Here is a 24,351-nt window from a genome sequence, read left to right as displayed (position 1 = left end):
GCAGGAGCCTCCAGGCTGAATTAAGGGACTGGGAGCCATCAAAATGGCAGGAGGAGAGCAAGTCCTCTTACCTCTCTGCCATTTTCATGCCTCTTCTTTGCGACCAGCCTCCATCAGAAGTCATTCTCCCATACACCTTTATGAGGCAATCCTCACAACTCACAAAGATCTCTGGTGCAGTTTTCAGAAGGCACAAAGAAGCAGGAACAGAATGGAGGCAAAAGGGTTGCTTTACTTCCTGCCATTTTAATTGCTTCCAATCCCATAATTTGGCCTGGAGAAATTCTCACCGAATAGTGGGACTGGGAGTCCCCTCCCCCAGTGTCCCATCTCTAGATGGCATTCGAGCCTCTATATAAATATTTTAAAATGCAGTTTCATTATTGATTGAGCAGCTTTTTAGAAAGTATAGAATCCATATGAATAAGCGAAGTACACATGATAAAATGACAATAAAAAGTGCTCTATCTGATTGTGTAGTATCTATTTTTATTTTATTACCATTAGCTGCTTGTTATTTCTCTTTTCATTCTTTTTTAGTTTCTCTGCAGGCAAAGCTTTTATTGAAATAAATGGGAAGTTTGCCTACCAAGCAGCTGCAAAATTGATTAATAAAAGTAATAATTATCATTAAAATTGTATTTGTATGTCACCGTTACTACAGCAATTAGGATGCTGAACCAAACAATTAAAATACAGTAGAATTATGCTTTAATAGTTTAATAATAGGATCATATTTGCATAATACAACTAATTTCATATTTTGTGTTTTTGTAATAGTCATTAAAAAACTAGCAGATCAAAATTAACGAACTTAATTGTATCCTTTATATTCTTTCAGGAAGCCTTTGCTACTTTGTTTTGCTTTTTAAAACTTCATTTTCTTTTACTGTTTTTTACATTATAAATAATGCTTATTTGTCTGTTTAGGTAATCTGACTTGTACTAAGGCTGTTACTCAGTGTTGTCAGGAATGTGAAAAATCTGTTTAAATTTTTTTTTTTTTGCCATTTGTCTGAACTCCACCTGCATCTTTTCCTTGTATTTGTTTTTATTAGTGGTCTTTTCTTTCATAAATCTTCTTATACGTTAAATACCATTATTTACATGCTTTACTTAATATAAGCATTTTCTCCATTGACAGAGGTATGTTTCTGCATATTTTTTCCAATTGTGCTCATTTTAGTTTTGGCTTTTCACTAAGTATGCATATGCCATTGGTATTTGTTTTTATTAGTGGTCTTTTCTTTCATAAATTTTATACTTTAAATACCATTATTTACATGCTTTGCTTAATATAAGCATTTTCTCCATTGACAGAGGTATGTTTCTGCATATTTTTTCCAATTGTGCTCATTTTAGTTTTGGCTTTTCACTAAGTATGCATATGCCATTGGCCCTAAGGTTTGCTAGGCAAAGGAAAAGAGAAAGATACTCTTAGGGATGGTGGCATGGGGTTTTGGGGACAGAAAAATTCATGGGGGGGGGGGAAGAAAGCTTGTATAAAAAGAAGATTATGGGTTGTTCATAGGCTTGTGTCTAATTTGATTTCCTATCTCAGCCTGGGTTGTCAACCTGACAATCATTTTGGGTACTGTTGGATAAGAAAAATCACCTTTTAATAACTTATGGTTTGATCCTAAATGTAATTACACATTTCTGATACTGGGGCTCAATTGCTCTGCCAGGTGGATGTCACTGATTGGTTCAGCATAGTCTGATATCAAAAAAGATGAGGATTTGTTGGCAGCCCAATGGCTGTACTCCCAAGGGGCTGGGACTTAAATGGGAGAGGCATTGCCAAAGAAGCTAAGGTACATGGTTTATTTTTTTTTTAAATGCCATGATTAAGGTACAGTTAAGATTGCTACAGTGGGGCTTTGGTAACTGAAAAGGCAAATTTAATTTTTAAAATATGCTTTTAAACTGCAACTCCACTTACCCATTTTAATGGTTCAGGGTCAGATTGGGTCTTTATATGAAGGTGCAGCTACACACTGAGAGAAAACTCCCAGATTGTTATATCCACCCAGAGACATGGGAGAAGCACTTTCGAGATTTACATAAAGATGCAGATGAGACCCAGTTGAGATGGAATAGCACACTTGAAGATGTTCCACTATGTTCACCTGTGTCAGCTTCTGAAATACACAATTTAATAGCCCAGATGAAAATGGGAAAAGCCCCTGGAGAAGATCAGTCCTCCAGAGGTGGTCAGAAATAATCTAGAATTTTGGGCTCCGGTTCTAGCATCGCTATTTACATATATCGATGCTACTGGCCGAATTCCAGAAAACTGGGGATTTGCTATCATAGTCCCCATTTTTAAGAACAGAAAGAGAGATGACCCTGCAAACTACAGGCCTATTAGTCTCCTTAGCACAATCTGTAAATTATATACCAGGCACTTATATTGAAAATTTAAAGATTGGCTGGAGCAGGATAAGATGCTTGCAGAAGAGCAGGCAAGCTTCAGGGAAGGTCAATCTACCATTGACCAATGCTTGATATTACAACATCTTATCGAAAAATATACCTCTGATAAAGAAACCTCACTCCATGGAGCTTTCACAGATCTCAAGGCAGCTTTTGACTCAATATCAAGGGTCAAATTGTGGAAAAAACTAGAGGCTTCTAATATTGGCGTCTGCTTTAACTTATTCAGGCTCTCTATAGAAATATCTCACTTAAGGTAAGATGTAGCGCTCACGGCCATCTTACTAATGCCATTCAAACCCAAAAAGGAATCAAACAAGGCTGCCTTCTGGCTCCACTTTTGTTTAACTTTTGCATTGAGTCTATGGTGGACCAGTTAAAAAATATTGACTTTCATGCCCCTAAAATCGCAGGGAGGCATGTAACAACATTACTGTATGCCGATGATGCAGCTATCATCTGTAGGACCCCAACTGGGCTTAGAAGAGCTTTGCGAAGGTTGTCCATATATTGTGAGCAGGAAGATCTGATAATTAATTTTCAAAAAACAAAAATCATGTCTTTTGCTAAAAGGCCAATAATGCGAACATGGATGATAAATCAGCATAGAATTGATCAGATCCACCAATTTAAATATGTAGGTGTCGTTTTCCAATCTAACGGTTCTAGGAAAGCACACAGTGATTATGTGACATTAAATGCCCAGAGAAGTTCTGCTACAATATTACAATTTATGAGAACAAAGGGGGGGATTACATTCCTTTGGCCATTAAATTGTTCCACACAAAAGCAGTAGCCCAACTACTGTATGGCTCCCAATTGGACCCTTTCCCAAATATTGCAACCTTAGAACGTGTGCAATCAAAATTCCTGAGGGCAATGTTAGGAGTCCCCAGAGATGTCACCAACGTAAAACTAAGATTGGGAACTAGTCAAATTAAAATCAAAGCCAGGATGCACTGGCTCAGACTGTCTTATCTCCCTATTGGTCTTCTACCATTGATCTTGCAAGATACCTTAAAGTCAAAATTAGTTCAGTTAATTGAACAAAAAATAGCTTCTTTGGGTCTCTCTAGGTTTACTCTGTTAACCATGGGAATGGAACAGGCAAAGAAAATTATCAAGCAGCGTATCGAGGACATTGAGAAACAAAATGATTTAAGCAGTGCCCCAGAATTCTACCTTAGGTAGGATAACTTATATAAGGTCACAGCAGCACCTTATTTTGCCCAGTTGGAGCAGCCCAGGCAGTGCAGGAGGGACGGTACAAAAAGATTCCCTGGGCAGAGTGCCTTTGTCCATGTGGAATGGAGCAGATAGAAACAACTGAACATGTCCTGTTGCAGTGCACATTGTCTCCTCTCTGATTGGCCAATTTCCGGTTGTACAGAGCAACAATGTATGCATGTGTTGCTGTCTGACTCCAATCCCATTCTTACACACAGGGTTGCCAAATTTCTTACTGCTGCAATGGGCATTAGAAAAAGGACCCTAAAAGTGGATGAGCCTCTGTAGAACATGGTTTGCTAGAAATTTTGAAATTGCTTTAGGGGAAATGTTTTGATGCTGTTGTTGTTCACCTCAGAACCAAGTATTTGCATTTTACCCCAATATTTTTGTATATCTCTGTATATTTATATATTTCGATATTTTATTTGTGGCTGGTCTTAGACTGTAATAAAGTTTTTATTCTATTCACCGAGAGAAATGCACATTCACTTGCTGTGAAATCTCACTGGGGAATTCAGGCCTGTCTGATTTAAGGAGCCGTATTTAAATCAAACTACTTGCAGTTCTACTTACAACCCTGCAAGCAGTGCTGTTCAAAGAACTGTATTAATAGGCAATGAGACTGGCTTTTTTCCTGTTTGATTGTCAACTTACAATATGGGGATTTGCCTTCTTAAGCTGTTAAAAAAAATAAAAAGAGTGTTGTCCAAAAGGAGGACCTTTTTTAAAAAGTGTCCTGGGAGAGAGATTTTGCTGGGCAGAGTGTTGACAGTACCCTGTGTGTGTGTGTGTGTGTGTTTGTGTGTGTGTGTGTGTGTGTGTGTGTGTGTGTGTGTGTGTGTGTGTGTGTGTGTGTGTGTGTGAGAGAGAGAGAGAGAGAGAGAGAGAGAGACCGGATCGATTCACATTTCCTATTGATGAATAGGAAAAAATGCAGCCCTCCCCAAAACTGTAGTTTTTGGTAATATAATCACCCACTGGTTCGGGTCCAGTATCAGCACAGCAGTATCCATAGGCCAAAAATATTACTGTATGTGAGTTGCCATCTTTCCGGGAGTACAGCCATACTCCCTCAAAGGTACTATAGGAAAGTAAAACAAGGACTGCTTTTCATTGATTACAGTGCTGCTTCCATCAGCCTGCTTCTGGGACACACTTGCGTCGATCAGAAGGCACTCTCACAAAAGCTGCCTTAAACCTAATTCCAGCTTTATGGCCATACGTCTTGGTTATAAGGAAATAGCTGTATGTTTGAATTAGCAACTTAGTAGTTTTCAATACCATAAATGTCAGAAAATATCATGAATTAACTGACATAAATGTCAGTCTAGTGAAAAAGAGACATGTAGGCAAAGTATTTTTGGACTAATGCTCAACCTCAGTGTGTCTTCTCCTTCCCAGCCGCTAGATGTCAGAGTTGCACTGCAGCTACTGTGACTGTATCATCGGAGATGATTAATTGCAAAGCCTGGTGGCATACCATCTTATGATATTCCTATAATCAATGGTTTTTAAATTATCACCTTGAGGTGCAAAAAAGGAGAGACACTTGGCTCATGGAAATATAGGCTCAAAGTACAGAGAGTTGTTGCTGAATTGGTCCATAGAGGATGAGGCAGATCAGTAAGATTAATGCAATGGTGATTATCACTATGGCCTTCCTCTGGAACTCTCAGCAGTGGCCTCTCAGACCATGATCTTGGCTAGAATGATGAATCGTCTGCCCTTGTTTGGCAGGAGGTATATTTGAAGTACAGCACATGCATGCTCATACTGGATATAGCTACCTAATGCATGTAAATTATATTACAAGTTTTGGAATCTCTCCCATGTTTCAGCATTAGGCAGCATGTGCACTTTTTGTTCCAGCTTTAAAAAAAGAATTTTTGTAAGGCAGAAATTGTCCATGGAGATTGTAAGACTATAATAAGAGTAGATTAACAGATTATTAACTAGATGCCCAAAATAAATTCTTCCAGATTCAAGGAGGTTGGGATGGGGAAGAAGAGGGCTGATTTAAAAATTCGGTTTTCTGATGAGAGATTGGATCTAAGACAGGTTATACAGTTTTATTGTAGTTCCCTCTTTTTTCCACAGGATGGAGCAGATTTCATTCTTTTGAAAAAAAAATTAAGGGAAAGATTCAGAGAATCTTTGCAAAGTTTATGAACCACTGCAGAACTGATGAGAGTGTGTATCTGCATAAATGACATTGATTGGGTTTCATTTCCCTCTAATCTTTGCATATCTTCCTATTACTGGGATTTAGTAAAATAAAGATACTTCTATTTTTTTTTTTTAAAAAAAACCCTTCATACTGCTTGGAATAATTTAGGCTGTGGAAGGAAAGAGCCTTATGGCAAGTTAACAAAATTACTATAGTTGTCACCTCTATATAGAATTCAAAGAAAGTTTTAGGTATCCAGAAGCATCTAATAGATCTTTTTAAAAAATGTATAGGGAACATTCTTCACGGGATTCATATCTGTGTTGCAATGTCTAGGAGAATGTTTGACATACCCTCTCCATTAACAAATGTTAAACATACAGTAAATTGATATCTCTAAAATCCAAACAAGACACACACAAAAACAATTGAGATTGTTATAAATGGAGAAAAGGGGGAGAAAAGATTGTCAGCATTTTAGAGAAGAAATTTTGGGTAGAAGGAAACAAACGAAGGTATCTTAACTTGAGGGTAGAGATTAACAGAAATGACTGAATATGGGGTAACATCTCGATGCAGTTATAAGCATTTTCTTTTAAACATTCTTATGGGGTGGATTACAAACATGACTTTTTCATTCTACACATTAGTTTAAGTTACAAGTATGTAGTATTATACATAGCAATTAACCTGGTTGATACTTGGCAGTAAAACAAGAGCAAAAATCTAATGAGCTATTTCAGAAAAGTGTGTTGTATTTATGCAATGAGATTTGTAGATCAATTGCAGCCTGTAACTCTGGTAAGTATTTTAATTGGCAGAACACCCACACTTAAGACTTGTTTGTTTCTCCGATAAGGAAAATGCCAGCTAAGTTGGTCCATATGTTCTGTTCAAATGGAGACGAAATCACATGTACTGACCATTCTTCTCGATAAATGGCAAAAATTAAAGTACTGTGAAACTACAAATATATTTTGTTAATTGTTTTATATTAATTCTAATAGAGTAAAATTTTAATTTGGAAAAGCCGTCTTGCCTTCTTACTGGTGACCTTTTAAATGTCTTTTAGGTTAAATGTTTTAGTTTTGATTATAATTCAACATGTTGGCCTATAATCACCTTCCCTTCACTGACTAATCTTTTGGAGACATTGAAAGCTCAGGAAAGGAAAAGCGCATTTTAAAAAAAGGCCCAATATATAGCAGGGAACATATGCATTCATAGCCCTAGCAGAATGAGAATTCATGCACACTATGCCATCCACATATATTGTGCTTGGTTTGGTGATCTAGTTTAAGACACGTGTGTCGCCTGAGCAGATTGTAGCTCATTTTATTGGATTGAAAGGTTTGTGTTACAGTCATAGCCATAGGTCAAAAGCTTTTGAGAATGCAGTTATAAAGGAGATAGGAATGTTTCTTGTTACTGTATGAGTGCGTGTCTGTTGAGAAGAATTATGTTGTGTAATCTCCTGAAAAAAATTAATAAATGAAGAAGTAGATTGTCTTTTATGTTCCTGAGTTAATTTCAGTTTTTTTTAATTGGCACTTACAAGTTTCACTGTTTATGTCACCAAATGAGATTCATTTCTTTTTATGCCTTCTGCAGAATGTGAAGGATGATGGGCAGCATGCATGGAGACTGAAACATTTCAACATGCCTGCCTACTGTAATCTTTGCCTGAACATGCTAATAGGAGTAGGCAAACAGGGCCTTTGTTGTTCATGTGAGTATGCACTCTAATTAGCTTTGCTTAGGTTTAAGTGTATCGCTGTTCACTGTAATAGCTGGAGTACAAGCTTACCGTACAGATTTTCCATAGACCAGTCTTTGCTATATTAGTGAACATCCTTAAGACCAGAAGGTTGGAGTTGCTCTAATATCAGGTAGGACAATAGATGGAACATAAAACATGGTTTCACATTATCAGATGGTGCATAAAACATAACGGACTGTGACATGTCTCAAACTCATAGACCTGCTTCATCTCTGCGGTGGCTATGGGAAGAATTATGGAAACTTTTGTTTCCATTTGATATGAACTGTATCTTATGTTATCTCAGCCTAGAGAATCTCTGGTTAATTTGTGACTTTGTGTTGTGTTTTACAATTCAGTTGAGAAGCTGAATTGTTTCGGCTAAACATAGTTAAACACAGCCTAGAATTCAAACAGATCAATCATTCTCAGCTATTATTGTTATTTAGTCATTAAGTCGTGTCCGATTCTTTGTGACTCCATGGACCAGAGCACGCCAGGCCCTCCTGTCTTCCACTGCCTCCTGGAGTTTGGTCAAATTCATGTTCCCAGCTATGGTCAAGGTCAAGTAAAATCTCTAGCCTTCTCCTTGAAGCCAAGGAGAATGAAAGATGGGTTTTGAAACAGAGGCTTGCTAAGACTCATTGTTACAGTGCTAAAACATGGTTTAACCTTGTATTCCAGCACAAACAGCTTACTACCTTTTACTGAACTCCAACCATGTCACAGTGTCATTCCACTTTGCCATCCCAAGATCTAAAGAAACTTGATTCTAGAGAGTCACTTGTCATTGCAAGGACATAAATCGGACAGCTGTTTTTTCTGTAATCTTTTTTTCTTTAGATTAATGCTATTGCCAAACAGTAGAGGGAGGGATGAATCAAATAATGGGTGCGTTTACTAACAACTGCTCATTGCTTTTCTTTTGGAGGACTCTATTTCTGTCCAGACAAGATTTTAAAAATCATTTGCTTTTCTGGATGTTTTTATTGTATTGTGGGGACACTGATTAAGTGTGACTGGAAAAATGGATGATGCTGGAAGTTACTACAGGAACTTGCAGTAGAACCCATACAAACCTCTGTGGCCAATCAACAAAGTTGTCCCCTGCCGTGTGTTTGATTAATGGCTGCCCCTTCCACTGAGTCTGTCTCCACTGAGAGAGACTTGCACATATTACTGAAGACAAAACCAGGAGACAGGTTGTAACACTGGAGAAAATATTTAATTTTTTAAATACAGATGAGCTCCTGAATGTTATCCTTTACAGAAAGATATGCTTAGTTTGTCCTGAATGTAAAGACACACTAAATGTCAACGTTGCCATCATTACAGAAATACTGCATCTCTGTTCCATAGAGTCATAGAAGGAAATGTACAGTAGGTGAAAGTAATATAAGGTAGAATGGAGATTTAGGCAGAGAAGCTTTATTGTTGCTAGGAAATTACTTATATTTTTAGTAGATGATCTTTGCATGATGAAATAAAGAGATTGACAATAATTATTATCTAGAAACAAGGCTAATGAGCCGTTTAAGATTGATAAATCAATAGAGAGAATAATATAAACTCATTGCCTTTTCTGTTCAGGTTTGCCAGCTGCTCTTGTGCTTATAGTTTCTAAAATATAGATTTCTTTCTCTTGGCAAATAACACAAAAGCATTTGGCAGTCACTAATTTGTCTTCAGTACATAAATATAATTCATTTCATTCATTTAGAAATTATTGTGAACATTTAGTGAGGTTTGATTTAATTAAGCGTTTCCTGCTCAGCTATTGAAAAGTATTCTTAAATTCTTCCCATCTCCTGGTCATACAGTATTTCCTTAGATGGCTTTTTCTGTTTCAGCGCAAATGGCTAGATTTACATCTTTATTGTCCAGTAAACAGATATTAGTGACTAATGAATGGAATGAAAGATGAGTGGATGACTTATCTTTGTCTATTCCAGATAACCATAAAAGAACCAATTGCACAATATATGTTTCATATTTTTTTTTCAGTTTGCAAATACACGGTCCATGAGCGTTGTGTTTCAAGAGCACCAGCTTCTTGTATTAAAACATATGTCAAATCCAAAAAGAACACTGAGGTAAACTAACACGTATGTTTACACTGCTTGTTTTGGCTGTTTGTGAGCAGGACGTTCCTTTTTGTGATAGTTAAATGTGGACATTCTACAAAAATCTATTTCTACAAAAATCTATTTCCTCAATATCATGTCCAAGGCCACCTCCAGTAAGTGGCCTTGGACATGATATTGAGGATTCCCAGACATTTGGTTCTAGTGTAGTGGAGGCTTTCTACTCAGGCTTCCTAGATGGTGGGCAATTCAGGATTTATGTGGCCGTCTCAGAATATTGTCTGTCCCACATATCTCACTCTTTCACCCTCCATTTGGTATGCTTAAATGAGCGATTTGATTAAGATTTGGCCAGAATTCCGTCTATTCTATAGACAGATTGTTATCTGGTAGTATTCAGATGTGCAAAGGCTCTGGGTTTCTGAGGAGAAAAAGATGACTTTGACAGTCCCATCCTTGAAACTACTAAGTCCTATTGAAGTCCTTGTTGATTTGAGAAAATGTCTTACAAATGTTCCCAAACTTTTAAAATTGTTCCCTGTGCTTGTTTGCTCAGTTCTTTTGGTGCTCTTTGCTTTATGAGTAGAGTGTGATGGTGGCAGGTAGAAAGACCTTATTTTGCCTTCCCCAAACAGATTTGGAAGATGCCTTCATTTAAATATTAGTTGTCATGGGAAAACTTTATAATTTAACAAGGGGCTTCTTTTTTCCTAGTTTCTACTTGTTTAACTGCCACTTACTGACTTGCTGCATATTTTTCATGTTTAGTTATTTAGGATTCTGTTTGATTTTATTCATATATGGTTTCTTTGGTTTGGGTGAGTGGGGGTTGCTTCTTGCTTTAGACATGGTGCTAGAAAAATAGCTCTCTTAAAAATAAAAGTAAATAATTATACCACATACTGCATTTTCTTTCCTAGGTTTTGCATCATTTTTGGGTAGAAGGAAATTGTCCAACGAAATGTGATAAATGTCACAAAACTATAAAGTGTTACCAAGGGTTGACTGGACTGCACTGCGTTTGGTGTCAGATTACGGTGCGTACTTAACAATGATCACATAGGCTGATAATATTGCAACAAACCATTGCAACATAACCTTCTTGGAGTTATCAGAGATACTACATTGTGGCTGAAAAAATAAAATAAAAGCACTAAAAACAAATGTCTTCATTCTGAAGGCTTCATTTCCATTTTATTTCATGCCGAATTTTTCATTCATGGTTGTTAGGGCCAATAGGAGCTGGAATACAACAATATCTAGAGGGCCACAGGTTCCTCATTTGTATTTTATTTAACACTGCGGATTAAAGAATGGTGTTCATGTCACTTGCCAGTGTAGTGTCCAAAGGATAATTTTTACATTGTCTGTATTGTATTGTCTTCCCTGTGCAACAAGTGTGCAACTTCTTTTCACAGTTGACTCAATAAAGCTGTATTGTTGCCAGATGATCATGCTTATATCTTCCTTCTTCCTTATTATGTGCATTATGTGAATTCTGACTTCTGGTGACCTTAGTTTTCTAGCTGTAACATGTGGCTTATCATGTGGCTTATTGGTTTTCTAGCTGGAACAAGTGGCTTTACGAGTTTCTCCTTCTGGGGGTGCTCTGGGACTGTGATGCTTGCCTAAGACCATATAAGTTGAAGAGGCACAGAGGGGAATCAAACTTCTGACCCTTACAACACAACCAGTGTTATCCAGCTAGCTCCTCTTTTCCTTATTCTGCATGAATACCTTTCACTTTGCTTGACCCACAGATCCTATAGTCTTCTTCAAGATGGCACACTTTTTCTGTATATATCACATAATAAAAATAAGGAGTGCCCAACCATTTCAGTGATAAAAGAGAGATAATCACTAAATGAATAACTAAATAATTGGAGAGACCAATCTGCCACCAGTGTGTAGGGCTAGAGCTGAAAGTGAGTTGCTCGGCAAGGGAGAGATTTCTGCCAGAAGGCTGAGTGGATAAATTGCAGAGGTTGCTTCAAATCAGGCTGAGAGTTACAGTTTACACACCTGTCATATAAGTATTGTTTAAACAAAGGCTAAGAATTACAATTTAATGTTGAAGTCTGCAAGCCACTAATAACCTCTCCCTGTATATGACACTATTTTGGGGAGGAGGATGATCCTTTCAAACAATCATGAAAAATATTCCTTATCTGCTCTTAAATGAACACATACAGTAAAGTGTGCTGCTTATATGCCACCCTAAGTACTCTCTGGACAGCTTACAAGATAATTATGCAGGCTACCAATTGCCCTCCTCAGCAAGTTGGGAACAGTTTACTGACTGTGAAAGAATGGAAGACTGAGTCCGCTTTGAGCCAGCTACCCGAATCTCACAGCATTGAACTGAGGTTGTGATCAGAGTCTTGACAGCAGTACTGCAGTTTAAGCACTACACCAGTTGCAATCAAGAACTCCTGGTAGTTGATTGCAATTGAATATATTTGGATTTTTTAAAATTCTTTTTTGTAATGTGTGTAGTAGAGTGACAGACTAGGACTCAGGAGATCCAAGTCTGAATCCCCTCTTGGACATGGAAACTTGCTAGGGTGGAACTTTTAAAACCGTTCCTTAAGTATCTCACATACAGTCATGTGAAAAAGAAAGGATGCCCTCTTTGAATTCTATGGCTTTATGTATCAGGACATAATAAAAATCATCTGGCCCTTAGCAAGTCTGAAAATTAGGTACATACAACCTCAGATGAACAAACAACACATGACATATTACACCATGTCATGATTTATTTAACAAAAATAAAGCCAAAATGAAGCCTTGTGTGAAAAACTAAGTACACCTCGATTCTTTTTTCCCCAGCCAATCTCTTGTAGATTTGCTGGTGTGCCTGTCCTGTGGCATGACCCAATTTCGGCGAAGCTTTAGCTGTCGGACAGATAGCCTCACACTTGACTTTAGAATAATTTTTCTATACAGAGGATTTAATGGTTGTCTCAATGACAGCAAGGTGCCTAGGTTCTATGGCTGCAAAAGAAGCTCATCACCTCTCCACCACTGTGCTTGACCGTTGGTATGATGTGTTTGTGCTGATGTGCTATGTTTGGTTTTTGCCAAACAGGGCACTGTGCATTATGGCCAAACATCTCCACTTTGGTCTCATCTGACCAAAGGACATTGTTCCAGAAGTCTTGTGGTTTGTCCGTGTCAGAACCACTTCTTCCTAAAGAGGTAGTGTCTTGGGCAAGGAGTCACTGTAGGCGCAAGTGACCCCCACTTTTTATACCTGAGAGCCTTATAAGTGCATAGTCCTTGCCCTCCTTTAGCCTTATAAGTGCATAGCCTTATAAGTGCATAACTCCTTTAGCCTTATAAGTGCATAGTCCTTGCCCTATGGACAAGCTCAACCTAAAATAGACCTCTTGCCTGCTTATAAGGCGATAAACCATTGACTGTGCTTCCTTAGACAGCACAACAGACAGACTAGGTAGGACCTCTCTGTTATAGTAGCAATTAGTGACCTTTCTGTTCCACACTGGATTTAGGTGCAGTCCTGTTGTTCAAGAGATAAGTCCTGTGTTAGAATTATAATTGTTTTATTAAGAAAATAAGACAGTTCCATTAAAATACAGTTGTAGCCTTAAAAGCATAAAGCATATACGTATCCAAACAGCTACTGTGATTCAAATATTCTTAGGTTAAAATAATAACAGCTAAAACTATGCTAAATAACCATCATGACAAGCATTCTACATAACTGCTCACTAGAGGAATCGGGCAAATCTTTCTCCCCCGTTTTTCTCTTCTTTGGTCCTCTTAAAAAACCAAAACACTCTCACATACATGAAACAACCATTTTTCTACTCATCTTCAGACCTCCCTCTTTCTTACACTTCTGAATTGTTAACCAATTAGGATTATGAGGGTGTAACAAAGTTCACTGCCCCGTTTCACATGAGATCTGCAGGTGTTTATCTCGTTCCCAATTAGGAGGAATGTGGTGTTTGGTCTTCCTCTGTTCTCTTGATCTTGGCACATGTCCAGAGTAACTTCGAAACAACAATCCCATGAGATGATTCAGTGGTTTAAATCCAAACTACACAGAAAACTTAACAGACTCCATGTTTGTATGACTACAAGTCCCATATGCTTTCTAATTCCTCACAGTCCAGATGCAACTTTACAAACCTAAGCTGTGCTGCCATGTTCTTTTTAGAGAGAAGAGGCTTTCTCCTGCCAACCCTTCCAAACAAACCATACCTTTTTGTCTTTTTCTAATTGTACTGTCATGAACTTTAACATTTAGCATGCTGACTGTGGCCTGTAGAGTCGGAAATGTAACTCTTCGGGTTTTGCCAATTTCTCTGAGCATTGCACAATCTAACCCTGGGGTGATTTTGCTTGGAAGATTGGCAGCTCTTTTGAATGTTTGCCACTTGTGAATAATATCCCTCACTCTAGTATGATGGACTTTAAATTGTTTGCAAATGGCCATCTAACCCTTCCCAGCAGAAATTGCCTCTCTATGATCACTGCTGATGTATTTCTTTCTTGGCATTATGTTAACACAACCTGAATGCTTCAGACCAGCAAAATGCTAAAACTTTGGCATTTATAGAGGTGGTCACACTTGCTGAGGATAAATGACTTAAGGGCTTTTGGGTAGTAGCACCTGACTGCTATTTAGCCTCTTAATTCTTATGGAAGCAGTAAGGTGCTCTTAGTTTTACACACGACTTCTCCATTTTGGTTTTATTTTTGTTAAATAAATCATGACACGGTGTCATGTCATTTATTAATTTTCGCCTGAGGTTGAATTTACTTAATTTTCTGACTTGCTAAGGACCAGATTATCTTTATTATGTCTTTTTATGTAAAACCATAAAATTCAAAGAAGGTGTCCTTTCTTTTTCACGTGACTCTACCTTGAAAGCTCTGCTACGATTGCTGTAGGTTACACATGATTTGTAGACACATAGCAAATATTTATTTTAATTTTTATCCTGTAAGGATTTGGATTTAAATGTCTTTTATTTATTTCTTTTAAATTTTCTGCAAGCTACAATTAAGTGCCCAGTTATACTATATTACTATTTACCATATTTTTCTCTGTATAAAATGAAACTTTTTCTTAAAATAATTAAAGGAAACATTGAGGGTCATTTTATACCTCCTTACCTCCTTAAGGAGGTAAGAGGGACGGCTTGTAGACAAAGGGCCTTTTCGGCAGCTGCCCCCAGTTTATGGAATGCCCTCCCGACTGAGATTCGTCTGGCGCTGACTCTGCTGACATTTTGGTGCCAGGTCAAAACCATCCTGTTCCAGAAGGCTTTTAATTGAAATAATATTAGCTGTGGGTCCGATGGCAATTTTTATATATATTTTAATTGTATTTTAATTGTTCTAAATTTTATCGTGTTTTAAATGTTGTAAGCCGCCCAGAGACCTTTGGGTAAACAAATAAACAAATAAATAAACAAATAATAACAATAACAATAACAATAACAATGACAACGACAACGACAACGACAACGACAACAACAACAACAACAACAACAACAACAACAACAACAACAACAATAATAATAATAATAATAATAATAATAATAATAATAATAATAATAATAATAATAATAATAATAATAATAATAATAATAATAATAATAATAATACACGGAAGTAAGGGGGAGGGATCAAAGCACTTTGATCCCTGCTTTCCCCCCTCCACATCTTGCAAAAAAAAAATGCAACAAAACAGATAATACTAGAATAACATCAACATACATACATTATGTTTTGGGAATATATATTCCTCCAACCTTTTTATATAGAAACAGCTACTCTTTGATCCCTGTCAGTGCAAATTTCTGTTGAATCTCTGCTGACCTCAGGATGCTGGTAAAATACAGGATGTTGGCATTATATCAAATACATTTCAGGTCAGAAGTGATTGCAGATGTAGGCAAGAGCCAACATCAGATCCGCCATTTTTAAATCCAGCCTCCTTCAAGTGTGCCAGGGCCTCCCAGGGGGCCATAGGGCCATTGAGAATGGCTGCTTTAGAATTCTATCAACCCTAATTATTATACTGTAGATAGTGGTCACTGATTTTGGACCACAGTTCTCAAAATCAGTGACCATCCCATCTCAGCTGTTGATTTACCTAAAGGAGTATTATTCTTTCTCTTACAAAAAAAGAGAGCTCTCATATACATTTTCTCATTGATACTTGTTCCTCACTATAGTAACACATTTTCAGATCCTTTAATTAAGTCTGATAGAAAAAAGCTAATTTTACATGCTCACAAAACACATTCCTGATTAAAAAAGAAGTTTTAATACAATATTTCATTATTCATTCTAGAAAAATTACAATATCAGAAACTACTCCTTTTACATCTTGCTTTGTCAAAGATCAGCTCAGCCTAATAAGAAGATTAAGCTATTGATTGCATGCCACAGAGTAGCAGAACTGTTAATTATCACCAAATATATGAAGATACTTCTGTTTGATGTATCATGGCCTGTTGTGCATTAATTATGGTAAAAGTGGCTCGACCACTGAGGCAGGGAATTAGCATGACAAATGTTCTAGATTATAGGGCAACCAAAATGCTCCCACAATAAAGCTTCAAGGCTTGGAAGAAATAAGAATTTGTTACTCTTTTATTTTCTGTTGCTAGGAAACTGACAGAAAAAGGTATTTTTGCACAATGATTAATATGGACAAGGTGCTATTAGGTGCCAATCATTTTAAAATTCAGAAATGTAGTAGCCAAATTATCCTTCACTTGATATTTCTTGAAAGAGCATATGATTGGCAAAAGGTGTACGTTACAGAGTTAAACTCATATATTGTAAGTTTAATGCTACTCATACTAACATGGATAAATTATATAAAGAAAAATGAATCATTCACTCAAACCAAAGAACAGTGATTTATTGAAACAGCTGCTAGACAAGATATATTACCATACCCACTGAATAAGATCACCTGTTGAACAAAATACTTTTGTACTCTCTATTAAGCCACGCTGTACAAATTAAAACTGTATAATTTAAATTTTATACAATTTGCTTAATTTAAGATACTTGCCATTAAGTAAAACATCTGATGGCAAAAATATTGCCATGGATCTATGCTAATTCTCTGGGAAATTAATATTCTGGCTAAATTATTCATCTCATGTTGGTAAACAAGTGTCATTTCCACGTAATTTAGGTTTAAGATGCCATCCTGATGTTCTCCACTTATGTCTCAGGTCACTAGTTTAACTTTATGAGGGCTTGAAAAGAAGAATTATGAATATAATGACAAGCTGAAATCCATTTGTAATTGAATAGTGGAATGCTCTGGGTTTGGATGTCACAGAGTGAGTCATGCAAGGGTCAGAATTTATAGATTTAAAGGAATGCTCAGGGAAGGAGGAAGATTATGGGGAACCCAAAGGAACTCAGTTATTGATCAGTTACATGTAACGTGGAAATTCAGAGTGGGCCCAAGTATTCTGTATATTTTGAATACTTAAGGGAAAGGAAATGAATGGATCACAAAACAGATGGCTAAAGTTTTATTATGGGCTTCTGAGTTGAAAGAACAGTAGCATATAATCAAAGGAATTTTGTAAAGAAAAGTTTGCCTCTTCATTGAGCAAAAAGGTTATATATATCCAGCCATCTTTACCAAGAAGCAATAAGTACTCAAACTGGGGATCAGGGAGTGGAAGATGTAGATGTTCATGCTTTATGAAAATCAGTTACTAGTGGGGATGGGCTTTTCATGTTTTAAGAAAAGATCCAAAACCTGAAAGAAGCATTTTTACATGTAATTCATGTTCTTCTGTTGATTGCTAAAAGATAGCCTCTTAATTACGAAAGATATGGGTATTATGGAAGAGTGACAGTAAAGGTTTCATGTGCTTTCATGTAATCATTATGTCATCCACGGTCTGTCAAATTGCCTGAGAAATTTTTTGTGCAACATCATTGTGAGAGGGCTGTCAGCAGCCAATCAGAATGTCCAGGAGAGTAGAGTAGGAATTTTGGAATCATAGGAGGGTCTGGAAGCCAGTAAGAAATGCTTTTTTTTGCTCTGTTTGTTTCTTGTGGGTGGTGTTACTGTGTGCTGAGTTCTTGGTGCCCTCAGTCTTGGAGAGTTGCCTCTGCCTGTCTGCCTCTATCTTCAGTTCTTTATTTTTTTGCCTTTTTTTGCCTTGCTTTTTTTTCTGGTCCTTTCCCCCAGTTTCTTTGGGTTATTTTTGCTGTTGTCCGCTTGGTCTGCCTGCTGCTGTCTACAGGACTCAAAGGAGAGAAGAGGAGGCATGAGCTGGTAGTGAGGAGATAAATCTTCCCATATCTTAGTAGTTTGGGCTGCTTATGAACTGATTATATTTTGCTTTCTTGACTCAGTTTTTTTCACAGTAGTATAGGCAGCATTACTTCCTGGGGAGATAATGTTTTTTCTAGTACTTTTCACACTAGAAGGTCACATACGCCTTAGGTGGTCACATATACCTCCTTGACACCTTTTAAGAGTTTAAACCTAGCTACTACTTCTTAATGCCACTATAGAAGGGTTACTATAAAAGGACAACAATCCCTAGAATCTCTACCAAGTATTTTTTTTCTTCTATTCTGGCCAAGCCAGAGCCTCTTTTCCCCATGCTTGTATCCTTTTCTTATGGCTAAATAATATTTTTTCCTTTCTCATGTACTGTTGCCTGCTTTTGGAATAGATTGATTTTCTGTCACCCTGCCTCTGATTTTTGGAGTAGTTTTAAAAAGCTTTTTAAAGGATTTTTTGGAGTGCCAGAAAAGACAAATAAGAAGCACAAGATGAAGATGCAAAAAAGGCTTTCCCTTTCATATAAAAATTAAAGGCAAAAATGAAATAAAAATAAAGAACCACCCCTTGAAAGAACCCAACATGAAAGTAGTATGGAAATATTCACCATGCACATCCCTACTAGCCATCCTTCTCCTTCTTTACACATTTCCCCAAGGACTGAAGAGTCATCCCGCAGAATCATCACAGGGTTTTATAAAGTGGGATGAAAGAATCTTTTTAACCATCTCCTTTCATAAACACTACCAGTGTGATTTGTTCCTCTCATACCATGTCTTCTCCATGGGATCAAAGCAAAACAATTCCTGTCCAAGATAAGATTGATTCTTCAGACTTCCAAATATATTTCTCAAATCTGTATTATTTTGGAGGGTGAATGTTTCAGTGCATTCATATTCATGAACTCTTTATTTTAAATCTTCAGTGATATTGCTCTGTTTCTTTGTAGCTGCATAACAAATGTGCTTCACACCTAAAACCTGAATGTGACTGTGGCCCTCTGAAGGATCATGTTCTACCACCCACATCAATTTGCCCAGCAGTATTGGTAAGTTCTTCTTTATCCATTGTCAAAGAATACTTTTCAAACTACAGACTTCTAAAGTCTGCATGGCTGTTTGAAGATTGCTGCTTCTGCTGTAGCTGGATCTGTCTTTAGTTTTAATCACTCAGTCATATTGAATTTACCAGAAATTATATAGGCAGAATACTTATGCATCTTACCTCTTTTATAGATCTAGCTTCCCAGAATAATGAAGTTATTCTTATGGGCATGTTTTGCTTGGGATGCACATTATATATTTGCAGTGCCGAGGGCTCTGATCTCAGCCGGAGGTTACCTAAAATGATGCATTGGCCTTGCAGCAAGCTATGCATCAACATTATGTTTTCTGCTGTAAGACTGAGCAGTAAATTTCTCTTGTCTACAAAGACAATTTCACTATGAAAATAGCGATGCAGATCCATTGCCTGCAAACAGTGCTACACAGAACTGCTTCAAGGTAGAGGTCTTCGAAAATAAACTGTGAAGATGGCTATGCATATTATGTATACCCAACCCAACCACCCTTCAATTTTGGAAAGAAATAAGCATGCTTAGAATGGTTTTTATATGGTCAGAGACTGATGGAAAGGAGTTGTATAGGATTGTAACCTCTTTGTAATTGTGGTCTCTTGCCATCTAGCACTTGCTTGACTTCTATAATAGATGCAGACTGATTCTTGGTTTTGTCTTGTATTCTTTAAGCACAAAAGACCCTGGAGGCTGTTGGATCACCAAACATAATATTTCATGATTTTTTAAAAGGACTTGTGGAGGTACAGAATGCTAGTGGCTCATATATTTGTCAAGACAATATGCCTTTCTAAAGTGCAAACATTCTTTAGCCATAAATAGCATTAATAACAATGATACAGCTCCTTAGCAGGCTTTGGAGTGAAAAGAAGAGGAAAATCTTGATGTTGAGAAGCAATCATGACCTTAATGTAAACTCTGTGAAGTTCAAAACTGATGCCAGTGTTTTCTCTTAACAATGACTTTACATTTAAGTTCTTGTTATCTTCCATATTGATGATAATGCAGGCGGAAATGTATCCACTGGGAACTCTGAATTCTCCTTGGATTTATCTAGTCCTTTTTAAAAGCAGTGTAAACTTATGACAGCCAACACAACTTCCTATAGTAAAATCTGCAGGTTAACAATGCATTGTACACAAATATAAAGTTAGCAGCAATCCTTTGCTGAGACTGCTGAAATTGTTTGTCCTTCAGGCCTAGTTTGAACGTAGCAAAAGAAAATAAGGCATTCTAAAACAAGACGTGGTCTTGTGAGGTCCCTCCACATCTCCTCATAGGAACAGTGGAGAAGTGATGCTTCAGAGCTGACTGGTAATATGTATGGTATAATATCTTGTGACTGCTAATGTTTAAAAATAATAAACAGGATTTATAATGAAAAAATTGAGTAGAAACCAAAAGAATAAGAAGGTTCAATATTGAAAACATATGCATGTATACATAGGGAGTCCATGACTGCACACTATGGAAGCAGGAGCAGACCCAGGGCATCACTGATTTTCAAGCTTTAAATCATTCCCGACCCTCATCTGTGGCTCTCAGAGGGTTCCACAGGACAAATGGAGGATCCCTAGGGGTCCCTGGAACCTGGGGTTGGGGACAAAGACATTTTGAATCACCCTGAAATGACTGTGGTGCAGTCATGGCTGCTGACACCATCCATTGCACAGCTTAGCAGAGCGAACAGGATTTTAGCCGATATTTCCATAGCTCCTTCACACTCACACAAACAGGTACAGTCTTCAGCACAGCTTTTAGCTAACTACCTCAAAGCTCTTGCTCTTACACTCAGACTTCATTCAGCACAAAACTCTTCCTCATCACAATGACTGCTTCTAACAACTTCGTAATTTATTTAGTGTCTGTACTACAAATATTGATATGGTTGTGCAAATGCCCGTTAACTGTATTTCTTTTTTCAATACACATTGAATGATGGAATCAACACTTCAGGACATGCTATGGTAACACAGCAATCATATTACACAATGTATGTAGCTTGGTGGTCATTTTGCCATGAAAAAATAGAGGTACTTTGGTTGCACACACGAGGAAGGATGTGCACATGCCCTCCTCCACCACCACCCCCAATTCTTGTTCTCACTGTCTTTGAGTCTTCCCTGTTGAACAGCAAAGTCTGGAAGGGACTTTTACATGTTTTCACTTTCATTTCTTTCAGTGAAATTAGGAACCTTGTATTATCAGGATTCCTGTCATGCTGAGGTTTCAAGAGATGACATTGCAAGCTAGATGGAACCTGTAGGAAAAACTCCTGATTTAGCTTGTTTCACTGAGCTTTTTGCCTTTGGGATAAGCAGTGTTTCAGGGAGGTGTCACTTCAGGCTCAGATAGAAGCTATGTGTCTAGAGAATAGGGATACACTACAACATTTCTTGCAGGTCTCACATGATCCATGTGACTTATCCCCCCCCCCCATTTTTTATGGATAAAATATAAATGCATTTTAAAAGCTCTTTATCATGTTGTTTATCTACTGTGTTTGTTACCCCTCACAGCTCTCTGTTAAATCTTCCGGTTCATTAACATCTTCCTTCATTTGAAATGCAAAGGCCTATATTTTAACCATTGTGCTCACGAGAGGAATACTTACTTTCCAAGCATGAAGTCTTTTTAAATATAGTTTCCCTTTTTTGTCCAATTGATTAGGGATAACATGAAATTTGAATTATTTTAGTGACTGGCTGCCTGAGAAGGGGGTTCTTAAATTAATTTCTTGTTTTCGATGCTTTTAATGTTTTAAATTTTAAAAAAAATTACAACTGTTTTTACCTATTAGTTTTTTAAATACCTGTTTAACTCTCTCTTTTTCTGTGCTGTAAAAAATTCTTTTGTTAAAGCTGTTCATAGTATTTGTTTTAATACTGTAAGCCACCTTGGGTCCTATTCGGGAGATAGCTGAGTTATAGTCAGTTTTTGTAATCCCAGATTCTTCTAAGCATATGCTTGCCCTAGACTTGGTATGTACTGACATTTCCCTTCCTTCCTTCCCCCAACGTGAGGTTTCTTTCTTGGTTGCTGCAGTCTCCACTGGTTATTGGAATTTTTTAAGTCCACAACAATTTAGATCCTTTTAATAATAGTATAATTAACCTATTACCACAGGTTATAATAGATAACATAATAAACTTCTTTCTTTGTACTTCTTAACATTTTATTCTTTATAGCTTTCTTACGTTCAACACATTAAGTTTGCTCTTGCTGCATTTAGCTTTTTCAATCTAGTGTTCTTTTTTTTTTACACAATCTAGTGTATTTCTTGTGTATACACAATCTAGTTTTTAGTGTTTGCAAAATCTCCTCTTGCTGTGTGTTTCTTTTCAAAGCTTGCTTACTTATGGTGTCGGAACGTACTCCAAAAGATTTGTTCCTTGTATGTTTGATGTTTGCCTTCTCCGTTCTCAGCTGAACTCTATGATTGTTCACATGGAAGAAAGCCTAAAACAAACTTTAGGATACAGGGAAAGTATTTCTACATAGCCTTGTTCATCCCTGCTATCTTTATGCTAGCTATTCAGAACAGAATAATAATTATATTTCCCCATAAGGACTGCAAGAAACACTAAAAGAAGACAATGTTTTACCTGTAACAAAAGTTATTCAAGGGGGAACTCTGTGCATATATATAGTTTGTAATGTGTTTTATGGTGAACTTTGGTGATGCAAATGAAATTATGTCAGTTACAAACTGCATGCGGATCTCAAGTGATAGCCTTTTAAATAGATGTCAGATTCAGTTTATGGCTATCCACTTATTTCTGTAGCATTTTAATTAATTCACACTGATCAAATAAATGTACATTGAGATTTGTTTCCTAATGAGGGTGCATTTAGAAGAAAGGTTTTGCATCTTTCTGATATCCTGTGGGTAATTATATTCTAATTATATGGTAAGGGGGAGGCTATAACTCAGTTCTGAAACTGTTCATTGGATCCAATTAATTGCATGCACATAATGAAAGTTCATGATGAGGTTGACTGGCAGTGAGTTTAAGGAAACCTTTAATTCAGTTTAATCCCATCTTCTATAGGGCTATGGAATTATTTTACAGCAAGGTTAGAAGCGGAGTATTGGAAGTAGGTGGATAATTATACAACACACACCCCCATTGTGACTTGTTTTATATAATGTTGTCTATGCAACATAAGTGCCAGCTGGTTTAGGATCCTTAATTAACTTTTCCCCTGGTTTATGATGTCATCCTTCTGTTTGTCAGTGTAATCACTGATAGATCATTATTAAATTATATCTTGCTATCTAAAAGTATTGTTTTTGTAAATCTCAAGAAAATGATTTCCCCTCCTTCCCTTTTGAAATTCTACTCAGTAATAGACAATAGTTCCTTGCTAGAGAGAATCTACTGTGTGTGTGTGTTTAGTCGTTTAGTCGTGTCCGACTCTTCGTGACCCCATGGACCAGAGCACGCCAGGCCCTCCTGTCTTCTACTGCCTCCCGGAGTTGTGTCAGGTTCATGTTGGTTGCTTCGCAGACACTGTCCAGCCATCTCATCCTTGGTCGTCCCCTTCTCCTCTTGCCATCACACCTTCCTAACATCAAGGTTTTTTCCAAGGACTCTTTTCTACTGGACCTACCTAATCCCTGATCATGTTTTATTATTATTTTGAATTAAGTATGTCAGAAAATCCAAATGATGTTTTTCAACTTTGTGGGCTTCTTATGGTACAAAATAATGCCTTATATTACAAGTTAGGATACTTTGTAGAACTTCATCTCCTATTGTAGTCAGACAACATGGCTTTTTTCTTGGTTAGAGTAAAAAATATTAGCCTTGTAAAACTGGGCCGTCTACTCATGAAACAGTGGCCACTTCATTGTGAAATGTTTAACTGTAACCAATGCTAAGAAGAAAAGAAGGGGCAATGGAAGAATAAAATAAGTTTGTTTATTATATTTTTATACTGCCATATTAGTGAACAAGCACTCTCTGGGTAGTATACAGTCAGGATATCATATAACAACAACCAAATCAATTGTTTAAAATATTAGTAATCAACAAATACCAAAATATAATAATAAAATACAAGTGGCATATACTCTGCTAAATTAAGACAATTAAATTAAAATAAACAGCAGTCTAATGCCCAGTGCTCAAGAGCAGTACTGGAACTGTACAATGGCTTCCACCAGCTATGTGGAATGTTGGCAGCTAAGTTCTTCTGAAATTAAAATAAATGCACAATGCTAAAATGTTTACCTTGGAAAGAAAGCGTGATAATGATGTTAATATAAACAATTGAAAAAGT

General features: G+C 37.0%; 1 protein-coding gene across 2 annotated transcripts in view; it reads left to right on the top strand.

Annotated features, from left to right (window-relative positions):
- The window catches only part of DGKB (diacylglycerol kinase beta), a 316,591-nt gene that overhangs the window by 59,328 nt on the left and 232,912 nt on the right, over nucleotides 1–24,351 (top strand). For both annotated transcript variants that reach the window (XM_020781534.3, XM_020781524.3), the window contains exons 10-13: nucleotides 7,445–7,562; nucleotides 9,597–9,685; nucleotides 10,597–10,713; nucleotides 18,940–19,038. In XM_020781534.3, coding sequence (XP_020637193.3) covers nucleotides 7,445–7,562; nucleotides 9,597–9,685; nucleotides 10,597–10,713; nucleotides 18,940–19,038 — 423 coding nt within the window. The remainder of the gene's footprint in view (nucleotides 1–7,444; nucleotides 7,563–9,596; nucleotides 9,686–10,596; nucleotides 10,714–18,939; nucleotides 19,039–24,351) is intronic.

The sequence above is a fragment of the Pogona vitticeps genome, chromosome 6 (genome assembly GCF_051106095.1).
Source record: "Pogona vitticeps strain Pit_001003342236 chromosome 6, PviZW2.1, whole genome shotgun sequence".
In the NCBI taxonomy this organism is placed as follows: Eukaryota; Metazoa; Chordata; class Lepidosauria; order Squamata; family Agamidae; genus Pogona; species Pogona vitticeps.
The sequence above is the reverse complement of the archived record's forward strand: the minus strand, read 5'-3'. Positions and strand labels throughout refer to the sequence as shown.